Source organism: Neodiprion lecontei, chromosome 6 (genome assembly GCF_021901455.1).
Source record: "Neodiprion lecontei isolate iyNeoLeco1 chromosome 6, iyNeoLeco1.1, whole genome shotgun sequence".
Lineage (NCBI taxonomy): Eukaryota > Metazoa > Arthropoda > Insecta > Hymenoptera > Diprionidae > Neodiprion > Neodiprion lecontei.
The window spans coordinates 5415986-5429903 of record NC_060265.1 but is presented as its reverse complement, the minus strand read 5'-3'; the positions used below and the strand labels follow the sequence as shown (position 1 = coordinate 5429903).

The 13918-nt window shown below is 40.2% G+C and overlaps 1 protein-coding gene across 1 annotated transcript in view; it reads right to left on the bottom strand.

Moving 5' to 3' along the window:
- Positions 1-1742: 1742 nt before the first annotated feature.
- LOC107222411 (eukaryotic translation initiation factor 5B) overlaps positions 1743-13918 on the bottom strand; it is a 57903-nt gene continuing 45727 nt past the window's right edge. Inside the window, exon 18 of the mRNA XM_046743381.1 lies at positions 1743-5619. Coding sequence (XP_046599337.1) covers positions 5512-5619 — 108 coding nt within the window. The 3' untranslated portion in view covers positions 1743-5511. The remainder of the gene's footprint in view (positions 5620-13918) is intronic.

The window sequence follows — 13918 nt, the reverse complement described above, 5'->3', positions numbered from 1 at the left end:
GTATGTATGTAAGAAAGAACCGTGCCCCCTTCGGGAACGTCGCGTCTTCCACGATCCCATATACAATACTCCTACATATGTATCATAAACGTACACACGCGTGCGCAAACACTGACGTACGCTCGTTTGCCAAAGTCACGCGATACGCGTTTAGATGTTCAACTCGCGCAATATGATAATCTCTCTGGGCATATGTGTGAATATAACTACAAGTAGGCCCGGGGTTTGAGCAGGGATTATTGTACAGAGGCGGGTAAATATCCCCCCCCCCCCACCTACAATAAAGAGTCCGATATTACATGCGGACAATGTCGTCGAGATATACATATGTGTGTACGTATACATGTACATTAGAGTGGTTAACAAAAAAAAAAAAAAAAAAAATGTAATGTATTTTTTTTCAATGCGGATTTCCTTATAAAACTGTGGTTTATAACGAAATAAACATCACCTGTGAATTTGAGCTCGATCGGATTTAGTGATTCAGAGGTCCGACTTTCGAGTTTTTATTTTTATTTTTTATTTTTTTTGTGAACCACTCTAATGTATATACTGTGTATACGGTGAGATTCGGGAAGGTATAAGAGGTTCGATGCTTCCATCGGTAAAACTGAGAGAAAAAAAAAAAAAAAAAAATGCTATAATCCCATTTACGTTCACCGATTCAGTCCTGCGGATATATTCCAAATTTTCATGTCCAGGTGATTGAACCGTGCCCACACCGTCGATTATATTATACAAGTAAGTCTGTTGTATAGCGCACAGCGTACATCCGATGGGGAGGGATCGAGACTCCGGATATCACTGAAATCGACGGTATATTATGTATGTACGTATAAGTGACGCGACGAAAATAAATAAGTAGGTATGAGTAAAATTTTCACATTTATCGAATTGGTTTTGCTGTCGAAATCCTGTGATTTTTTTCCCTTTTTCTTTTCAATTTTTTAACGTAAAATCGTAAGTCAATAGCTTGGACTTTGGAAACTTTTCCTCCTGAGAGTTGCCCTATTATTATTATAGACAGGTGCGGTCAAAGTAAAAGCGGTCGTCGTAACGTAAAGACCACGCATGGATACTAGAATAATAATAAATGTTCAAAAATTACAGGCAAATGAATTTTCGAATTAAGGATATATTTTATAATATCGAGTAAGACCGCGACAGTTATTAATTCTTCGTTTGTATAACTTAACGCTAAAAAGAAAAAAAAACTAATGGAAGTGTAACAAAAAATGTATAAATTTTCACAAATATCGAGAAAAAATTAATCACACTTCTCGCTCGATGCGTGCGCGAAAATTTTCGAAAATTCTTAATTAAACAGCGTACGTTAATATTGACTGTCGTTTCTTTTTTTTTTCATATTTCCTCAGATTTATTTTATGCCTACATATATATTACGTAAAAGATTAAAAATATTTAAGGTTCGATTATTATCTTGGCAAATTTTTTTTTTTTTTCCTAAATTCTTATCCTTTTCTTATTTCGTTTCTAAGTTTTCGTTTTCTCGTAGTCCCTCCCCCCCCCCCCCTTCCCGTCATTTTCCTCTTTCTAACTTTTGATTTTACCATTCCGTATACGCAATTTTATACATGTATAAAGAGCTTATATATTTATATAAAACATACACTCGCGTACGCGTACGCACATGTACGTGTATATAATATGTACAGATGCACAAGTGACATAATTTTCTACGTCACGCACGTGCATACGCATACACAAACGTACACGCATAGTAAATATAATATAGGATATATTCGCTCGGCACGAGTCGCGGAGCAGATGTGAGAGGGGCTGACACACAACCCTCTACCTTTAGCTAGATTTACATAACGTAATAATCTTACGTAGTTATTGTAGGTATGGATATATACATGCGTGTCGAGTTGCATAATATGTATGTACCTACGTATATTATAATACGATTATTATAATAGTTATACAATTCTACAGTGATTTTTGCGATTCTTAATTTTGTGACTTCATAATTACTCAGCAAACTCGAGGCGACGATTATAATTATACCTAACCCGCATCTCGAGCTGTACAATATAATTTCGTTTCATATATTCATTACTATTCGCTTGTTATCGTCATTTATCCTATTACCATTATCATTATCATCATTGTTATTACTATCGTTATTTATTCCTAAGAAACGTCTACGTTCAACATAGCCAGCTTTCTCTCCGACCTGACAATCCACTTCCTTATACTTCCAGTATACCTATAATCCGTCGAACCTCACATATGCTTATCATATGTGTATATACATATAATAAGAGTTCGTTCGAAGGACCCGCGGCTTTGTCGTGCATAAATTTTATTTGCGGTATTCGTAATATTTTGTTTATTCGCAATAGAAAAAGAAAAGGAAAAGAAAAAACCTCGTCACGTATTTCGTATTCGACAGAGAAAAACAAATTTTCTTTTCATCCCGCATCCCGTGGCTGTGAGATGCGGTATGTACTCAATTTATAAACACAATATACGCGACCGAGGTAAACTAGTTACGCAATACTTACGTTACATTTTACAGAAGACGAGAACGAAAAGCCAATGAAACGTTTCAGGGATAAACCAGTGCTTGAATTCTCGATTGATCAAAAGATTTCTTCGCTTGTTTTAACGATAAATAGAAAGAATGAAACAAGAGAAAAACAAAAAAATAAATTCAAAACTAAATACTACACAGATAAATTATAGGCGAGAAAATATCATTGTATGTGTATGATGTATGTATACCATTTCCTGTTTGGCATCGGCAGTTTAGATAAAATTTAGCTGACGATGTGTGTACGTGTGAAGTTTTAATTTGCGTGCAGAGATTGTTGGTGAAGAAGAGGAGAGAAAAAAAAAAGAAAAGAAAATTAATAATAATAATAGTGATAAAAAAATTTAAAAAGAAAACAAATTAATTTCGCAATGTGTTCGTTTATGCTTCGTTCACATGCACACGCGCACGTCATTCTTTCTTTTATTTTTTCTCTCTATTTTTCGTTTTATTCTTTGTGTACACAATAATGTTGTACTGTATTATTTTATACTTAATGTAATCGTATTTTGAACATCCGGCCGCTTGTACCGCAACACGTGAATTATCCAATTATAACCACCGCGGATTTAAAGCTGGTGAATTAATCAGATAAAAATAAGTGGCAAGAGAGTAATAAAATTTGAAAGATTTAAATAAAATTAAATAAAGTCGCAAAACAATTGACGGAAAGAAAACATGTAAAATTAAAAAAAAAAACAGTTACATGTATCAACAAGCAAATAAGAATACGCATTTTCATCTTGGTCTATACACGTAGCGAACGAGTCACTTAAAACCGTTTCCTTTGCTCCTCTCCCAATGTAATTGTGCGTGAGTTTCTTTGTTTTCATTATTTCATGCGTATTCTGTATTCGTATATTACGCGATGTGTCACAAGTATCATACGGCCTAAATTTTGGATTTTAAATATCATACCCGTGACTGTGTAACCCCACAAACAATTAGCTTGTACAACTATTACCGATTAAAAAATATTAAAATCTAGACTAATTATAATATAATCGATCGATTTAATTGATTTACAATATACATATACATTATAAATATGTGTATAGACTGATATAATATACGATTTTGCGTATACAAAAGTGATGCGGATATTTTATTTCATTGTATTTTTTTTCTACCTCTTTTTCTAAGATCTGACACACGTAGAAAAACCGATAACGGAACACGGTAGAACTTCCGTTTATCCGAAGTAACATGGGGAGAGGATTTCCCGGATAATGCGGAACCTCGGTTAATCGAAGGCTTGGACAAGCGAGGTTCTATTGTATAAAAATTTTAATCCGGTAATCAGAAAGAAACTATATCCCGCATTTGTTACACCATCGAGTGTGTGTATGGGCGTGAATAAAATACATGCAGGGTTTAAAGCGTTTAAAGCGTTACGGTGCAATAGCGCTAAAACTATTGTTGATGTTTAAAATAGTTTGAGAGAAAAGTTGCATTGTTCGAGAAGGTCGTCGTACGGGACTATCGTAATTTTTTTCGGCCAAGGCGCCAAAGCCACGTCACGAGGTCAACGTTCCACTTTTTAAATCAAACCGTGCATTTTATTTATTTCAAAAAACTGTTTTGTTTTTTGTCCACGACAACATTGTTGACGTAGAGACGAGTTCATTGATCTATAATGCAAGGTCATTTTGTTCACGAAAAGTATGAAAATAGTCGAAAAATCAAGACAAGTCACGAGTGATGTTTTTGGCGAAAAGTTGACAGGACGAGCCTGCCCTGCGGCTTGTCCACCTCGTTCGCCAGATTTGACATCACTGGATTTCTTTTTATGGTACTTTGTGAAGAAATGTTTCGATTGACCCAACGAAACGCACGTAAATCGTTTAAAAGTGACTATTTTCATACTTTGGCCGATTAGAAATAACCTTGTATCATAGACCAATGAACTCGTCGTTACGTCGGTAACGATGTCATTAGAATAAAGAATAAACGGCTAGATTTGAAAAAGTGGAGCTGACCTTGAAGTGGCTTTGTCTCCTAGATCGAAAAAATAACGATTATCCTGCACGACGTTCTTCTCGAACAATACAACTTACTTCCAAAAACTTTTTTCTTTTTCTTTTTTTCCGATATCACCAATAGTTGGGAGTGCCATTGCTCTGTAAAACTTTAAATGTCCCACCCTCTACGTACCTACGTGAGTATACGTGACATATACCTGGATATTAGTGTAGCTACGTGTACACAGTATACGGGCGATGACGATGATGATGACGACGATGTCGGTTCTGCTAAAGCTGGTGGTGGTGGTGGTGCTGCTGCAGGCTTCCCGGAAGTGAAAAATTAGTCGACAACTGTATCCGGTTGATTTACGACTCCATCATCGTATACACAAGTTTCGTGTATACCTATATATACGTGGATAAGCGTGTATGCAGGGATCATGTTATACGTAGGTATAATAGGTGTACATTATCGTAGGTAGCACAGCGCACGAATACACATACCTATACGCATGGGACATAGACGTAACGATCACGCCAAGTTTTACACACGTGTCATATTTTTTTGTCAACATTTTCCATGTCCGCGTTATTCTCAGTTCGTAAAACACACAAAATGTCGCCGATATAATTGTAAATATAAGAATTTCACCTGCCGCGGGTCGGTATAAATACTGAACGATTATTCGCAAATCTAACGTCTCTCCCTCTCTCTATTTGTTAACACATGTGTTTTTCCCTACTTTTATAGGTAGACGTACACGTGTATGTAACACCTCGGGGTTATATGTCGGGTGCAGATACCGCGTATTGGGTATATTTGTCACGTGTAACGTTATTATCGTTGTTGTTGCTGTTATTTTTATCGTAATTATTATTATTATTATTATTATTTACTAGCTTCTCCTTCTCTCGTTGCCATCCGCGCATTGTCATACCGTCATCTTTGCCGGCTCGTGGTAAGTGTGTATAAAACTCGTTTATCGACTAGAGAATTTGGAAGAGTTTCTTTAATTCTACCATCAACTGCCAATCCGTTTTGTGCAAATCGTCCCTGAAGTAATCCTTGCACGCGTCGATACTCTGTCTGCTTATCTGTAACAGAAATGTGAAGAGAAAATTAAATTCAATATTTTCCCCGTATAAAAATGCTTGATCCTTGTAAGTAAAAGAGAAGGGCGTAATAATCATGTAGAACTATAATTCAACGACGGGATAAAAATATACTCCTTCATTTTCCGGCGGTCCTCGGGTACACCGTATACATACATTAGCCGCTGCAGCTCTGCACAGGGCGGAAGTTGAGTCGACTGGATTTATAAAGAGAAGAATCGTACAGCCCGAGAGGCGAGTAAAATTGACTGCCGTGGAGCGATGAGAGGGGCAGAGGGGAAGAGAAAGACAAAGAGAGCGTGAGAGGCTGGGGACAAAAGCAAGAAAAAATGGTGGGAGAAATTCTGATACATGTATAGAAATGAAGGATAAACTGTTAGTGGATTAGATACAATATATAGCATGAGGATAAATTTGAGAAAAATAAATCTTGAATGACGATTACTTGTGAAGATAAAGCATATTAAACGTTACGACAATACATACGAGTATATATATATATTTACATACATATTTTTCCCTTATTCTCTGAGGGAAATTTTTGCAAGCAGTATAGATTTCGACATCGATTTTTTCATTCGTAAATCAAACGACTGTTTATCATCGTTCTATCAGATACGTAACGCGGTTAATAAATGCCAATTTCCGATAAGAGTTTGAATCGCGTTTGCCATAGCAATTATTATACGTATAATATTCACGTGTAAATTTAGAAATACATATACAATATACATATATGTACATAAAGAAAAGATAAGACAAAATGTGAAGTGCAGTTTTTCCTCAACGTTTATTTAAATTGGCTGTACATTAGAAGGCGTAAACCGATTCAATGTATGCGTGGTTAAACTTAAGCTCACGAAGCGGGAGGCGACAAAATGACGTACGTGATAAAGGAAAACTGAATATAGAATAGAAATGTGTGCAAGGTGAGAATAAGATATTTATTGGTGAAAGGATCGGCTTTGTCGGGCCGCCTCGAGTCGCGTAGGTATTACGATACCTTCTATTATAATAATAATAAAAGGGGGTGGGGGCTGATTTCGATAAGTGAAAGATAAGAAAAAGAAGGGAGGGAGAAAAAAGGAAGCCCGACCAGCCTCATGAATGAATGCATCGAGGTAGATCCGAAAGAGCTGCATGGCGGTAGGAACGCGTGTCCCGTAAGCCGTGAAGGAAGAATTTCCGTGAATACCGGAAGTGCCCGTGGATGCGCCGGAAGACAGAGTCTCTAGGCAAAAAAGGAAGAAGGAGATAGATAGGGTGGACGGTGGAGACCGCAGGTGGTCACCGGACGTCGAATCTTCTTCCTTCCTCCGCTCGGCGAGTCCTTGCATACTAAATGCGTTTAACGCACAAAACGCAGCCCTGCCTCAAACACCCAACTGCAGGGACAAAGACCGTTCATGGATGAAGAATCCCTGAAGTTTGAAATCGAATTTCGTTCTATAGATATCCTCGTTCGTTCTCGTGTAACAAAAAATATTCGACCGTTGACGGGTTTGATCCGGGCGACGAGGAACCTCGAAGAAGCAGGAAATGGTAAGAAGTAGAAAAAAAACTGGGTTACACGTGTCACGTGACGTCCTCGGCTCGTCGCTATGGGAACCAGTGACGTCATCCCTGCCCCAATGACCCAATTCTTTCGAGGGTTGATTCCGAGTCCCGAGTTGTAGGAGTTGAATTTTGAAATCTCAGAAGGAGATTGTCAGACCCGAAACTCCGTCAAACTCCTAGGATCGTTTCCTTGGTCTAAAATATGAAACCTGTGATATCCACACAGTTCCATGTTTTCACGGAGGATAAAATTGATAATATCGTGAATTTGATGGGTGAAATTGCCGTGAAAAATTAAACCTGTCGTGTATTTTTCCCTTGAATATCAATTTTCGAGATCTCAGTTGAAGTTTCAATGACTAGAATCTTATAGATTCAAGTGTAAAAAAGAGGACGTATCATTACCTCGGATCTGTGGTGAAAGGGTTGTATTTTGAAACCAAGAAACATCTTTAAACGTTAAGCAAAATCCACGAACCGGGGAGGTCCGATACTCTCGTTGTCGGGTGAAACACGTATACCGGAAGTGACTCTGTACATGCACCGTCGGTAAAACGGCGCATTAAAGTCAAGAAATCATAAGATCTAGTTGGCTGATCGATGATAAATGTAGCGTATAATTAATCTCTCTTTGTACGATCGTATTACGCAACAATTACGTAAAAATAAATACATGCAAGCATGTTTTACGCTAGTTCGACGGTGCCGACGTTACAATATCAGAGGATACGCGATACGACGCAAGTTCGGCAACCGGATTTCGGAGAGTAAAGAGAAAAAAGCCCGAGATCAAACCGAGGCGTGTTTCCTGTCCGCAGATGGTGCCGGTTTACGCTATGCAGCTATTACACGCTCGCCTCATTCACCGTCGTATATACACGCATACATATACACGTATGTATGAAACATATGCCTACAGCCGGACCGGCGTCAAGCGAGGTGGACGATTATTACGTGACATATTGTACGCAACGTTTCTCTCTTTTCATTCGCTCCAAATTGTACATACCTACATACGCGCGCAAGCGGGAACAAACGAACGGACGAATGAATGAATGAATGAGCGAATGAATGAATGAATAAACGAATGAATTGCCCTCGCAATAATGTATTTTTCCACGCCGATGTACGTTATTCGGGTTGCACACAGACGCACAACAGTCCCGCTTTTATAGATCCGGACTACGACAGGCATGAGCAAAGGTACAGATTACACGCACACCGATAACGGAGCTTGCTGTAGCGAAGTTTGGTTCGGCTCGAGTATTTTCATTGAGGGCAACGCTGACCTGATTCTGTCGGTTCCGGGGCGTTGCCAGGGGGATGAATGACGTCAGACGTGTCCCCGTTTCTCGACTGTATAGGTGTGTCTGTTTACGGGTGCCTGCAACATCCCCCTAGAACCTCCGGACCAGGAGCATCGAACTCCGGGAATCCCGGAGGCTTGCCGTACGAACGGGGATATTATAAGATGACACGTTTTTTCCCCCATCAAATTGGGCCAAGAAAATATTAGATCGTAGATGTTGCGCTTTTCAGGTCGGGAAATCAGATAAAAGGGCGAAAATGTCTAGATTGGAAGTTTTCTGTAGTTGATGAGAAAAAGGACGAATCATTACCTGCGTATCTGTGTACTGAACAAATTTGGTAAAATCGTTTTTGTCCCCTCAGCGTACTTTAAAAAAAATATATAAAAAAATATATACATATATATGTATATATATATATATATATACGTATAAATAAAAGAAATCGTTCAAGTACTAGAATTCCGCAAAATTGACATTAGGTAGGTATCTAAAGCCCCTTATTTTCGCATATTTCGAACTATCCAAAAAACGTAATGAAAATTAAAACTGTATCCTCAAGTATCGCTGAAACAAAAAATAACAGATGTTGAACTAATAGCCGTTAATTTCGAAAAACATCCCTGACCTCTACGTACAGCAAAATATTTCCGCAACATTCGAAACTTTACGAGACTACGATAATTTCGAGTAGGTACCGCAGGTTCTACCGAATTTCTGAATATTTTTCACTAAAGCCCACCCGTTAGATATTCGTTCGTGTCGTCATCCCCCATCTTGACCCAGTTAGATGGGAGAAAAGCTCGTGAATGAAACGGAGCTTTCGTTTATAACGCACGTACGTATAGGTATAGAAGAGTAGAATCATCGTCGTCGACGTCGATATCAACATCACCATCATAATAATCATAATAATCATCATCATCAGCAGCAGCAACCGCCTCGCGAAACTGGGTTACGAGCTGACGGTGCTCGTATCCATCCCCGGGTATCGAGGCAGCTGCCGAATTAATACCTACACGTCACAGGGCCAAAGTTTGCCGCTCGCAAACGATCCGACCGCAGACTTTTTGGTGGCCGTCGCGGGGTCGTCGGGGGGGGAGGTTTCGGGGTTTCACTCCGGCGTTCGATCTCTCGTCAATGAGGAGAGGAAAACCCGGGGAGGGCGAGGCGCCCGACTGACTGTTCGTCTGTCCGATGAATGAACGACCGAACGAGTAAACGAAATCGGAGACTGCTGGTCCGTTTCGCGGTGCCTGAGAGCGGCATATACATACATCTCTGACTTTTTTTTTTTTTTATTCTTCAACAAGATTGCAGAACTTTGATACACACACGTAACGCACCCACGTCGATCGTCACTTCAAACGAGCGTCAAAGAAGTAGGAAAAATCATCACCCCGTGTGACGCAACGTTTATTTTTATACCCATCTCGAGACCGTCGTCATGAACATGAATTCCGTCACTGCCGGTCGGTTATTGCGGTTCGGAATGACGGTTAGATCACCGCGATTTTGCTTACGGGGTAGGTGGTACGTACGCGGATCGAACGAATCATAAATAAAGCGAATAACAATCACGCTGGATGATTAATTCGTCGCGTTGAGAGGGATGGCTGGATCTTGTACGAGCACGGCTAATCGCTATCGCGACTAATTAGCAATTATAGTTTGATTGCGATAAACGCGACATGCCGTGGAAAGAAACCGATCGAAAAAGGAAGGAAGCTGACGCTGCGTGGGTGTGACATTGTTTATTACGCAAACAAGCCCCGCGGTCGCGTGTTTTACTTAAATATACTTACCGCCGCTGAAACCCGGGGCTTCTAAGCACGAGACGCGTTCGAGGCCCGTGTTCAGGGCGCGGTGTCCGCACCCTGGGTGCCTAGATTACCAGGGGCGGGTCCCATTACGCGAATTGACCGACCTCGCCCCGTTCTAGCGGGGAAACGCCTTGAAACGGGAAACGCGATAACCTCCCGCGTGAGTTTTTTCGTTTCACGCCCATTACTCGCTTGTCAATTTGCAAATTGACCCGCCAAGATAAAATTATAGAGAAGACCGTGAAACATCGCTGTACAATTAAAGATATGCGAGAGTGACGGGAATGGGTGAAAACTTATGCCCGTAACGATGCCGTGCAACAAATGCTGATGCGGTATCACTGTTGTTATTTGGGTAAATTTCATTCAAAAAATTTTCAAACACTTCGCGGAGTTTCTTAGTCGTGGAAATGGGGCCTCTTGGCGCCATTCTTCGTGCGAAATGAAGACCATTTTTTCATATTTTACAATATGAGAGAGAGCTTTTTCTGCGATCCCTAAACAGTACCCTGATATTTTTTTAAAGATCGTTAGACCTCATTTTGCAAGCAAAATATCACTTCTAGGGTGAATTTCACCTTGTACGACTGTTATATGCGATTCTGCCGGAGCGTTATACCCACTAGAGTTAAGCAACGTTTAAAAAACTGTAACGCGAATATTATTATATTATTATATTATTGTAGAGAATTCGAATTGGGCTGAATTGGCTCAGGCACCGTTAGCCAAGACTGTCGTAGGTAAACGGCAGCATCTGATTATACATACACCGTTCGAACCGATCGTTATAAATATCATTGCGATATGCGGTAGACGCGTGAATGCGTATACGCGCATGTAACAAGTGTGCGTGATGCGTACACGTGCATATAAGTTATCGATTGCAGAACTATCGGATCGGAGAGACGAGGTCGTCCGGCGGTTTCGATAACCGAGTAAAACGCGAGTATATTACATCTATGATAACATTTCCTAGCCACCTCTCACCGTATCTATGCAACAACAATAATACACGCCTTTTTACCCTCGTCAAATCTGCACGAACACCCACACGAAAATACTTACGTGTATATATATGTATATGTGTGTATATATATAAAAACTGGCGTAACGAAGCACAACCTGCATCTATATATGTATACGTCTAGTTTTCTGCTTCATACTATAAATACTTATAATGTTATACGTGAGTGTTGCAGCGATATTAACCCTTTGAGTCATAGTTGTAAGTATTCTTAACAACTATTTTATATCCATTTTTTGTATGTTTGGAGAACTTTGAAAACATATTTCTTTGCGGTGTATTGCTATTTGTGATGATATACTGATAGGTTTTCAATGCTCTAGAGTAATGGTTGCGACGTAATGTAAATTATTACTGTTAGAAACAAATTGATTGAAAATAATGGTGAAAATTGAAGGAATAATTCATTTCCGAGAAAATTACCTCTCTACGCATGCACACGTTTTAAATAAATTACAAGTTTTTGGGGTCGCTGATCTCAATCTCAAAACCGGTTTTCAAAATTCAAAACGCCGGATTCGATATTAAAAATGAAAATTTCAAATTCGATCTAATTCGGAGACAAAAAAAACTCTGTCCAGGAGTTTTTGGGACCGGTGATTGCGAATCTGAAGTCAGATTTTGAAAATTCAGTACGGCAACTCTAATCACCGAGCCTGGAAATCCCTGCATAGAGTTGTTTGACCGTATTCGACGAAACTTGAAGTCTACGTCCACCGTCTTACATCCAGCATCTTGAATTTTCGAAATCTGATATAATATTCGTAACGAGCGACCTTAAAAACCATAAAATACTATCCTGTTATAAAAGTTCGACTCGGCACACGAATAACGCGTGACTGAAAGAGTGAACGAAGGGCGCTTTGACCAAAGGATAAAATGGAAGAAGAATTTCGGATTGATTCGCAAAGATAAGGCCCCGCTGCACCTGCACCTTACACCTATACCCATCCATCCAATCGCCCGCATAACCACGTGCTCATAGGCACGAAGACCCGCATCCCGTCTAGCCGTCCCCGGAAACCGCAGTCTCCTGCAGCTTCCGTAGCGATCGTTATCTCGTCTAGGGACGAATCGAGGGTCGAGAAAGAAAGAAAGAAAAAGAAAATAAAAAAAAAAAAGCAGGGAGAAGAATGTAAAAAAAAATGATGCGTGTAGTTGAAAATTTCAACGTAGACAATCCGTCGCTGTAGTTAGTTAGCCGCACGTTCTCTCGGGACATACCCAAGACGAAGAATAAAAAGACGTTGTTGTGACAATTGCAGCAAGGGTTATACAGGCAGGTACGTGCGGCTGTTTCACAATCGTATAAGAGGAGTGAAAATGATCCGAACGTGTCGGTTGCACCGGTATCGAAACTCGAGACTTGCACTCAGGTATAACACGCGTCTCGTCGGTAGTATAAAGAGAGAAAATTAGAGAGACACGGCGCTGCGGCGTGGGCCCCGTGAACCGTTTTCATTAATAAAATACGCTCTCGCCTACCCAGCGACAGCGGCCTTTATACGTTGCGTTTGCCCACCATTTAACCACCCACAGGGATCCCCTACCTACGCTGAAAATGCCAAGGTAGAAAAGACGACGATGCTGCGGAGGCAAAAGACGTTGTCCGTATTACACGTTGTTGCGTACACACACGCGCGTATATACGTACACCTATGCATACTCTCTGCGTCGCATACGTCGTTTGTGCGTCGACGTTGCAGCAAAGCGAAAGGATCGAGATAACGATTCGCACAGTTTCCTATCCGACAACGAGCCGAGTTCTTTCTTTCATCGGTATAGATCGGTTGTGATATTGATGCCTAGGTACAGGCGATACATCGCGTATACGTACGAGTGGAATAGGTGAAATTTACGCTAAGCTATTCGACGAAGAAGACGACGACGACGACGACGCGTAAAATGTTATAAGAGAAAAGGTCGCGCGCCAAGGTTCCGTATACCATCACTAATTCTCCTCGCGTTCCCGGTTTCCCACGTCTTTCAAATGTCCAAATACCTGTCCGCCTCCGTGCGTTAAAGTAAGAAAAAGAAAAAAGAAAAAGCATATATATAAAAAAATATGTCAAGTACCTATTGCGCTTTTTAGGCAATTTCGAATCACGCAAACGGATAAATAAAAAAGAGGAAATTAATAATTTGTTTTTTTTTTTTAATTTTCGCTCCCTAGTTTTTGGTGAAATTCATTTCTCTTTCCTTAACGGACTGATATTACACAGTAAACTCGACTTATAACGTACGAATTTGCGGAATTCGTTGCACAAGTGTCATGCTCTCTCTCTCTCTTAATCCGTGGTTACATATATTCCGCACCAGCAATTACGGTTGAAAAATAATCCGTCGTGAATTTACGTCTATACGTATAACGTTCCGCGTTATATATATATATATACCGTGCACGGTGAAACGACCGGAACCGGCAGTCCCGATGTGGAGCATTAAGAGACGAACATAAATTAGTCGCACACACAGGGTCGTGCGTGTGCGTGTATGTAGCAGTTACACAGCCATAACGGTGCGAACACGAAGGGAACGCGTTTCAGGAGTGGTTCAGAGCTGCCGCCGCC